The sequence below is a fragment of the Propithecus coquereli genome, unplaced genomic scaffold, assembly GCF_000956105.1.
Source record: "Propithecus coquereli isolate 6110/MARCELLA unplaced genomic scaffold, Pcoq_1.0 Scaffold28, whole genome shotgun sequence".
In the NCBI taxonomy this organism is placed as follows: domain Eukaryota; kingdom Metazoa; phylum Chordata; class Mammalia; order Primates; family Indriidae; genus Propithecus; species Propithecus coquereli.
The window spans coordinates 10,830,747-10,840,812 of record NW_012148396.1 but is presented as its reverse complement, the minus strand read 5'-3'; the positions used below and the strand labels follow the sequence as shown (position 1 = coordinate 10,840,812).

At 60.2% G+C, this 10,066-nt stretch overlaps 1 protein-coding gene across 1 annotated transcript in view; it reads left to right on the top strand.

Annotated features, from left to right (window-relative positions):
• The window catches only part of TSNARE1 (t-SNARE domain containing 1), a 121,394-nt gene that overhangs the window by 23,455 nt on the left and 87,873 nt on the right, over positions 1–10,066 (top strand). Inside the window, exons 4-5 of the mRNA XM_012648003.1 lie at positions 1,940–2,017; positions 2,700–2,769. Coding sequence (XP_012503457.1) covers positions 1,940–2,017; positions 2,700–2,769 — 148 coding nt within the window. The remainder of the gene's footprint in view (positions 1–1,939; positions 2,018–2,699; positions 2,770–10,066) is intronic.

Below are 10,066 nucleotides of genomic sequence, written 5' to 3'. Positions count from 1 at the left end.
GCCCCATAGGACTGGACAGTTGATGCATTTCTTCCAGAGCTCAGAGCTCAGAACCCACCACTTACTGGTGGTGTGACCGTGGGCAGGTCATGTGACCTTGGGCAGGTCCTCTGCCCTCTGAGCCTCAGCTTCCTCCTCTGTAGATGGGTAGAATCCTGCTAGTGCCTGGGGGCTCGGTCTGCAGCCCTCACACCACAGGTGTAGCGTGTCCCATCCTAACCCTTGTTGTCTTCACTGCTATGACTGCTGCCCTGGCTGAGACCATCCTAGGCCTAGGCCTTAGTGACCTCATCTTGGCACCCCAGAGCTGCTGGGGGCAGTGAATGCCAGGCCACAGGATGCTGTTACCCAGGCCAGAGGCGTTGAGCTGAGCTGGCCTCCCTCCTGGACAGCCCAGGGTCCCCTCCCTTCCCCAGGCCTTGCCGTGAGCGCAGCAGCCGGACCCAGAGGCCTGGGGGCGGGGGGGGAAGAGGCAGCTGGATAGAAAGTGCTTAGGGGGCTGGGGCTTGCCTGTGAGCCCAGAGGAGCCCAGAGGATCAGTGGGACGGGCCTGCCTACTCACAGGAGTCGGCGTGGGCCCTGTCACTGGCTTGCCAGCGCAGGGGTACTGAGCAGAGCTGGGCTTGGAGGCCCTTGTCATTGTGAGAAGCCAGTGCCCAGCCCAGGTGGGTCCCTCCATGCTGGGCCACCTCAGCCAACTCAGACAGGATTAGTATTTGGAGGGTCCCCCTGGCACCCCTAGCATCTCCCAGTCCCCTCACCCCCTTTGCAGACCTCACACTGTGTTCTTTTATTCTTACATTTTATTATGGAAAATGTCAAATACACAGAAAAAATGGAAAGAATTGCACAATGACCACCCATGTGTCCACCGGCTAGACTCTGCCCTGAAACTTCATTCCCTGTTTTGGTCACTTGTCTGGCCGCACACGTGTCCCGCACCGGCCATGCATTTGAGAGTACGTCCAGTACTCTGAGGAAGTGCCCAGTTCCTAAGCATGTCATTCCTAGTGCGTTGACAACTTCGTGTGCAGCTGCGGCCCACAGCCCCATCCAGGCACAGCACAGGGCCCTCTCCCTGAGGTTCCCAGCACGGCTTGCTCTTGTCTAGTCTGACACCTTGTCCCGTTCGCGCTGGTGCCAGGCGTGATGCTCGAGATGTGCCGTGTTGTGTATATTGAGCTCCGTTGCCTGCAGGGATCCTGAGTGTGCCTGTCCACTCTCCTCGTGTCTCCCCTGCACTGTGTCCTCGCCAGGACTTGCTGTCCCCACAACGTTCTGTGTGGTTTTTAAAAATTAAGATAAAATTCACATAACATGAAATTTACCATCTTACTGATCCTCAAGTATCACTCCCCGTTCCTACCGCTAATCTACCTGGCAACCGCTACCCTCTCTCTAGGTTTATCTGTTCTCGACATTTTATATAAATGGAATCACACGATTTGTGGCCGTTAGCGACTGGCTTCTTTCACTTGGCGTAGTGTGTTCAGGGTTCATCCACGTTGCAGCGTGACTCAGTATTTCGTTCCTTTCTGTTGCGCGATATGCCCCTGTGCAGCTGGACCACTTCGTGTTATTACTTCCTCAGTTGCTGGCACGTTTGGGCTCTCCTGGCGAATGCTGTCTGAGTACCCGTGTGCAGTTTTGTGTGGACATTCCTTCTGGCTTCTCCTGGTATGTGTGCCCAGGAGCGGAAGTGCTGGGGCACTCGGTGCTCAGCTGTTCTCACTGCTTTCTTCTCTCTTCCAGCTGTGTGTGCTGCGAGGGCAGGTGCGGGTCTGTCCCTAACCTGCTGCCTGACCCCCAAGGGAGTGAGCCTGGGAGGCAAAGGGAGGGGCTCAGGGTCCCTACCTCTGGGGCCTGCGCAGAGCAGCAGTGTAGCCGGGCCGCAGGCAGCACTGTCAATGTGTGTTCTCCCGTCTCCCTCATTTTCCAGCCACCCAGGTCGATCCTCGGGACCTCCAGGAGCTATTCCAGGAGACTTCGGCCAATGTCTTCCGAATCAACTCCAGCGGTGAGTCTGCACCTGGCCCAGGCTCGCCCCTGCCCCCTGGGTGCCCTGGGCCGCTGAGGTGACATTGGGGGTGGCAGTGCTGGTGTGTGGCTTTTTCCTTCCCTGGGCCATCCTGTGGTCCAGTCCCAGGTTTTTGGGGATAGGAGGGAGCTAGGACCTGGGCAGGGACCCAGGCTGCGGCTTCTGCACCCCCAACCCCCTGCCTGCTGCCCAGCTACACAGCAGGAGCCCTCAGCTCCTCCCTGCCCCCTTCTCCCTGGCTCAGCATGCACCCTCTGTGTGATCCAGATGAGGCCCTATTGACAAAGGAGCCTGTCCCAGGTTCCCTCAGGCTGACAGGGCTGGCAGACTAGAGGTCACTAAGGCTAGGGGTCAGGGGACAAGAGCCATACCCAGGTACCCAGCAGAGCAGGGCGGATAGGGGAGAGGGGAACAAAGGGGAAGGCACAAGCCTGCGGACCTGTCCCAGGCTGTCTGGGGGGTGGGTCCTGGCTGGAGTAGCCTTCTGCTGGGGGCAGGGAGGTCCCCACCAGGCCCAGGCCTCTAGGCCACTTAGGTGGTCTGCCCTGGCCCTGGCCCCGGCCCCAGCCTGCCTGTGCTGTGGCAGGCTGCTGTGTAGAGCTGCTGCAGCAGCAAGGAGGCTCCTTCAGCTCCTCACACCTGTCCCTCTTCTCTCCGGCAGTGACCTCCTTGGAGCGGAGCCTCCGGTCCCTGGGAACACCAAGTGACACGCAGGAGCTTCGGGACAGCTTGTGAGTGTGTGGGCTGCCGCATCTCCGTGCCTGTGTGTGGTGCCACATGGGTGCGAGGGGGTCCTGTGAACACTTGCACACTGGATCTATCCACACAGCCCCACGGGTCACCTCTCCTCAGGGCACACAGGTGCATCCCGCCCCCACGTAGAAGCCCAGGTGTGCCTGCGGACGCCCCAGAGACACAGGCATGCATGTGCTCAGGTGGTGGTGTATACACCTGCTCGCACACATTTTGCGTCACCAGCACTCCCCAAGCGGTTCTCCACCACACCCCAGCCTCGATGAGGGGCCCTTGCACTTGTGCGCACACTTGTGGACATGCCATGACACAGACGTGCCATTTGCAAAACTGCAGGCTGCGCTGGAGTGGGGTGTTCAGGTTCCGATTCTGCCCCCCAGGAGCTGAGCCTTCATGGGGTCTGCGGGCTTTCCAGAGGCCTGCCCCCGACAGGCGGGCCTAGGGTGATCTGTGGGCCCCGAAGGAGAAGGAAAGGTGCCTCAGGTGCTGTCTGCTGAGCCGAGCCTGGCTGAGCTGGGGAGAAGGGAGCCTCTATGGGGAAATGACGCCTTGAGCCTGGTGTGTTGGTTGGAATTGTCGGGACTCTGGACTCTGAAGGACGCAGGCAGGCCTTCGCCCTTCCAGCCAGACCCCGCCACACTCACTGCCCCAACCTCTCTGTGCCCGGCCTGGCCCGTGTCCTGCTCTGCAGTGACATGGGATGCCTTTGGCCCCAAGGGCCCCAACCAGCCCTGGGGTCCTAGAGATGTCTGGTCCTTGAGTCTACCCTCTGCCACCTGCCCTGTACCCTCCTGGGCTGAGCTGGTGGCCACCCAGCCTCATGCCCTGAAAGGGCCAGAGCTGACGAGGGGAAGGCTGTGAGGGCCGGGGCTGCGGTGAGGGCACCGGGCTCTCTGCCTCCTCCCCGCAGCTTCACTCAGAACTCACGGACACCCTGCTGAGAGGGCCCTGGGCTCCACGTGCAGAGCACCCTTTGCAGATGTTACGTGCAATTCTGTTCCTAATTTTTCTTTTTAGTTTTTTTCAAAACATTTTATTGTTTTCTGATGTGAGAGTAACATATGCTCATCATAGACAATTTGGACACACAGGATGCCCGAGGAACCACTGCTAACGTGCTGGTGTTCCCAGCCAGCCTGCTCTCCAATCCCCGCTCGTTTCACGGTTAGATCGCAGCAACTGGCACTCCGGACCCTGCTCGTTGCACTTGGGTTGCGTGGTGCGCGTGCCCTCATTAGATGCTTTTTGAAAACATGCTCTTCAGCGGCGCGGAGGATGCCGTTGAACACACGTAATCTGTGTAAGCAGGACTCCGGGCCGGCTCTCTCCGCTTTCTGTGTTATGAGCAGAGTTCTGGGGGCGTCGTTGTGTTTAAATCTTTGTGTCGCTGCCTGTTTCCCAGGCTGGGTCCCTGGGGTCAGGTGGGTGGGCAGTTCTGGATCCTGGCCCTCACCTGTGTCCTGGGCTACATGGCCTGGTTAGCTGAAGAACGTCACCTATCGTGGGCTTCAGAGAGGATGGGGGATCCCATGCTGACCACAGCCTGGTCTGAGGCCGGTGTCCCCCCCAGCAGCTCACTCCCCGTCCCCTCCTATTACCTTAGTGCTTTCCTGCCCCTCCTGAAGTGACTGGCTCCTGCCCAGGCTGCAGGCCCAGCCTGCTTGTCACGGCCTTCCAGAACCTTCCATAACTCCATTTGAGGTATGCATATCATGGACTGTTAACATTTTAAAAATAACTTTTTAGACTAATGTGGGGTTGCCAACTCTATATTTTCTACACATTGACAGAGTCACCAGCTTCTTATTTGGCCAAGTAAGGGCTTAGGAAAAAGAAAAAAAAGAAAAAAGAACACTACGGTCAATTATGGCCATCATTTTATAAAGGAAAGGACAGTTCCGTCCTGCAGGAGCTGGAGGGGGCTGACCTCAGGGGAGAGGATTGTCCTCCAAATTGAATAAATTCTGCTTCACAAAAGCCTCATGAGGCTGAGCCTGTTTTTCTCATCTTATGTGAGGCAGGTGTGATTCAGTGGTGTCTGTTAGCCCTCTGGACCTTGCCCCCGACCTCTCCATCACGGGCCCCAGGGTGGAGGGGGGTGGCCGAGTTGATGATCCCATGGACGAGGCTTGGTGGCAGTAGGTTCTGTGTGCTTTGGGCTCATAGAGGCCCAGCGTCAGCCCTTAGGGAGTAGCAGCTGAAAGAAGGAACAGTAACCCCAGTGGCTCCGAGTGGGCAGGGCCCCTGTGCACCATCCTCAGCATTGGAGCTGTGCCTGGGGCAGGCGTTGCGGCCCTGTGTCCACAGGTGAGGAGGCTCCGGCTCCAAGTGGCCGGTAGGTTGACCAGGGGCCCAGAGTGCATCAGCGATGGAGCTGGCTGGAGTTGGGCCAGAACCACAGCCTGGTCTACCCTTGCTCTAGATCAGCCTGAGTTCATGGGAGGCAGGGGCTCCTCCCAGGGTGGTGGAGGGGTGCCCCTTGCTGGGCTCGCAGGGCTCCAGGTCTGTCTGCCCCAGTTCTGATGGTTGGGGTGGCCCAGCTCCTCCGAGTGGGTGTGGGGGTTCATGTGCAGGGCTGAGGCCTCTCCTGGGCCACACTTGGCTGCCTCTGACAACACCCTCAAGTCCCCAGTGACAGTCAGACCCCCACAGGACCGAGTGGTGGGGGAGGCACCGCTTCCTGTGCAGACTGAGGTCTCTGTTGGCCCAGGCCTTGGTGGTCCCTTTCCAGTGTGTTTCTGACCTGGTGGGGAACCCTCCTGCCACCTATCTCTCCTGGTGGGATTCTCCGTTGCTATGGAAACAGCAGCATCAGAGCTCAGAGTGGCGCTTCAGGGCACCCCAAAGGGCTAATACCGAAGTGGGTGGGCAGGCTCGCTGGAGTTCCCTCCAGCATCGTCTTCCACACCCCCCCACACACATTCTCAGATCTTCTAGTCAAGCTCGGCCCTCACTGGCCGGCCCCCACCCGGGCCCTTCTGCTCTCCCTCCCCCTCCACTCTTGCCTGTTCCTGCCTCACTGCCTGTCAGTGCTCAGCACTTCGTTCCTAATGCTGCCTGATGGGGAGGAGTCCACTCAGGTGCCTGGGTGGCCCTGAAGCCAGGGTCCCAAGTGTGGGGGCCAGAGGGAGCTTCGAAGGGAAAGCACACTGCCTGGCTGCTGCCACCCGCTGAGAGCAGGGAGGACTCAAGAGCCTGGGGACCGGGGTCCAAGCTATGGTTAGGGGCTGCAGGCAAGGCCCACCCTGGCCTCACTACTGGGATCAGGGCCAGGGTCTTATGTCATGGTAGGAGTAGGGATGGGCCAGTGGGGGAGGCTGAGAAGAAGCCACCAGGCAGGTGGGAAGAGGACCAAGAGAGTGTGTGCTGTGAAGCCAAATGGTTGGGGGCCTTCAAGGAGAAGTGATGGTGTTGCAGGGCTCAGGAAGAGCCAGGAGCCCACTGCAGGGCTGGCCAGGGCCGGGCACCCCTGGGCAGAGAAGGGCTGGACTGTAGCCTGGGGCAGGTGAAAGGCCCCCTGGCAGCCGAGGCCACATGGAGGCTTCGGAGCCTATGGCCGGGTTTGGATGCTGCCCCACCTGGGTGGGCTGGGCACTGCACCACGTTCTCCCTGCTCTGCTTCTCAGAGCTCCTGTCTGTGAATGGGTCTGTGGGCTCTGGCCTTGCTCAGGCACAGGGCCTGGGGTCAGCGGGTTCCCAGGGAGCCACCACTGAGCTGACCCACTTGACTGGAGTGGAGGGGTGCGGTGGCCATAGGCAGCACCTGGAGGTCCGGCTGGCTTGCTGGGGTCCCGGGGAGGTGAGGAGGAACCAGTGCTCTGACAGGCTGTGTGGCTGAGTACACTGATCTGCAGGATGTCCTGTGGGGCCCAGACGCCAGCTCTGGACTCAGGAAGGTGGGCAGTGGGTGTGGGTGGAGGGGTATGGTTTGGTGTCTCCACTGGGGACCGGGAAGCAGTTCCCCCTCCCTCCATGGTTGAGGGGCTCTAGGTGTGTGCTGTGAGGAATCTGGTCGCGGAGGCCAGGCGCTGGCGGGGGTGGCGCCTACTCAGTGACCCACAGGGTCGGCTGGGTCTCTGCCTGTCTTCTCAGCACTCTTCTCTTCCCCACGCCATTGGATGCTGTGTGGCCTGGTCCTGCAGGACGGTGGGTGGGAGGACAATCCCCATTGGCATTCCCTCCCGTCCTCTTCCCCTCCTCCCCCGACCCTGACCCCAACCCTGACCCCTCACCTGTCCTGGTTGGCACAGCTTGGACGATTGTTTGTGAAGTTGGCTGGGCTCTATTTCCTTCCAGCTGGAGACCGTCTCAGTCTGGAGAGAAGCGTGGGGGACCAACGTACCCCTCCTGGTGTGTGACAGAGAGGACCTGTCCTCCCTGGGGTTTTTGGACTTGTTCCAATGGGCCACATTCTCTGATCTGCTGTGCTGGGGATAGGTCGGGGTGGCCCTGAGCGGGGCGTACAGGTAGAGGTGGCATGAGGGTCTGCCCGGCCCACCTGCCAGGGTGCAGCAGCGGGACGGGGGGGCAGACTGCTGGCTCTGCGTGAGCAGCACTTCCCTTCTCTCTGGGATTTGCATGTCGGAATCCACACAGGAGAGATCAGGAGGCCTGGATCGAGGTAATCCAGGCCCCGGGCTCCGCGGCTCTTTGAGGGGCTTAGTCCTAACAGCCCTGCGCTGCAGAAGCACCCGGGCAGAGAGGGCTGCCACGGGGCAGGACCACAGAGCCCGTGAGCGCCCGTGACTGAGCATGCTTGCACGCACAGACCCTGGGGTTCCGCTCCGGAGGGGGAGGGTGGGGGAAAGCGCGCTGCAGCTGCTTCTCCAGTCCTGCGCTGTTCGCAGGCTGCTGTGAAATCGCCCCGATCACCCGCTGAGCTGATTGTGGGAAGGCCCACGGCTCACTTCCAGAGCTGCCTCTAGGGCCCGGAGACTGACCAAACCCAGGTCCCTCATTTTACTTGTGGGGAAACCGAGGCCCGGAGGAGAGGGGTTTTCCTGGGGCCGCAGAGTGAGAGCAGAGCTGGGAAGAGGACTGCTGCTCCAGGGTGTGGGGGTGGTGTCCACACGTCATCCCAAGCGTGGGAGACACTGGCGGTTTGGACATGGAGTTCAGCTCTGCATCTGGGGAAGAAGCCACCCAGGGCCGGCCTGACTCAGGACCTTGGGGACAGTGAGGCTGAGAGGCCCGTGGAGTTGGCCGGTCAGGGGCTTGGCTGGTACGGTGTGCAGTGTTGCCTCCATGCCGTCTGGGCTGCAGTGGGGACCGCTGTCAGCCTGGGGGACTTGATAGCTGGGGCTGGGCCACCTGGAGGCTTCTTCACACACGTGATCAGCCCTGAGACGGCGCCGATGCTGAGGTCTGTTGGCACTGTCACTTGTCCTCTCCGTGGAGCTGGGACTTCCGGTGGGGTGGCCTCATGGAGCCACTTGTCACTTGGAACTTCGTGCGGAACTGCCTGTGCCAGGCTGTGGGAGGGCTCTGATGTCTCCGCCTCCTTGCCACACTTGTCTGTCCTTTTCACTCTAGCTGTCCGGGGGTGTGAAGTGCCAGCTCGTGGTGGTCTGATTTGCATTTCCCCAACAGCTAATTACCTCGAGCACCTCTTCATGTGCTTGGGGACCATTTGTATATCTTCTTGGAAGAAATGTTTATTCAGAGCCTTTGCCCATGTGTTAATCCGGTTATTTGTCTTTGTATCCCTGAGTTGACTCCCTCCTTCTAGAACTTTCCCCTGGCTGTGCAGCTGTGCTCTGCAAGCTTTTGCCTTCGCTCTGCCTGCTCCTGGCAGTCTCCTGGGCTGGCCCCTCCTCCTTGCCCAGCCTCCTTTCTCCTCTGACCTCCCCTCCCTTGGTGGTCTTGCATGTCCCACAGCCTGGAGTCCCTTTGTGGTGGTGCCTCAGACTCCCCAGGGGGCCCCATCCTCTCCTCATCTGGATGGCTGATCTGTCCACAGGGCACTGACCGCTGCACCCTGGGGGCTCCCCCTCAGCCTGAGGCCTCCATTCTCACAGACCTGGGTGGAGGGAGGGACCTCCAGGCAGGCACCCAACCCCCAACTCTCGCTGGTCATTGACTGGTCAGTCCACTCTCCTCTCGAGATGTCCTGTTTCTGATCACTTCTCACCCCCTTCTCTGCAGCCACCTGGTCCAGGCTGCTGGTCCTGTCCCTGGATCCCTGCAGTATCTCCTCCCGGCCTTCCCACCTTTGGTCTCGCCGCCGATGGTGGATTCTCTATGCAGAGACCAAATTGATCTGAAAAACATGGGTCTGATGGCATCACTCCTGCCCAGGAGCCTCCAGCAGCCTTCCTCATGGTGAAGTCGAACCCAGACTCTGCCTGAGGTGGCCGCCACCCACCCTCAGGCCCACTCCTGCTGCACCCCACTGCCTCAGGCTGGGTGATACTCTGTTCTCTGCCCCTTGCTTCCATGTCTTGCCTGTGGCTCCTTTGTGTCACTCTAGGCCTTGCCAGCTTGCCCACCTTGGCCACTGCACCTACCGTGGGGTGGCCCTCAGGCCCTCTGCACCTGCAGCTCTGTTTGGGTGTCGCCAGCGTGTGATTCTCAGGGGCAGTGCTGGGCCAGGATGGGCAGTGCACCCACAGGGGGACGGGCAGGAACCAGGAATCAAGGGCAGCCCGGTCACTGCTGCTCAGCCCTCTGCAAGGGGACTGGGGGGCTGCAGGCACTGGGCACAGGGCAGAGAAGGAAGGTGCTGCCCAACCACTGGGTCTGGGAAGGACAGCAGGCTGCTGCCTGGAAGGGCAATGTGTTGTCTCTGAGCTGAGGTGGGAGGCTCGGGAGCCTGGGGCATGGGGTGGCCCTGCCCCTGCCCACTCCAGCTTCCCAGCTCCCACCTGCTGTTCCTGGATTACCCAGAGCCTTGTGTCCTCATCTGTAGCACAGGGTGCTCACAAGGGGCACGTGGGAGGGTGCCAGATACCCAGTACACTGAGGTGCCTCCACATGGCATCTTAAAACAAATACCGACAAGTGAGGGGAAGTCTCTGTGTTCAGGTTGATGCAGGACCCCTGGCAGATTGAGGCAGGGCCACCAGTGCAAACGTGCCTTGGGTGACACACCCACCATGTGGGTCCCACAGGGCTCATCAGTCATACCTGCCTACCTGTAGCAACAGTGCCCACTGGCTGGAGATGAGGGGGCTGCTGAGCAGGGCAGCTGTGAGGCTGTGCAGAGGGGTGCTAAGAAAGGGATGTCCTGATTTATGTAGCACTTGTGTCACCTTTCAGTTGCAGGCAACAGAAAAC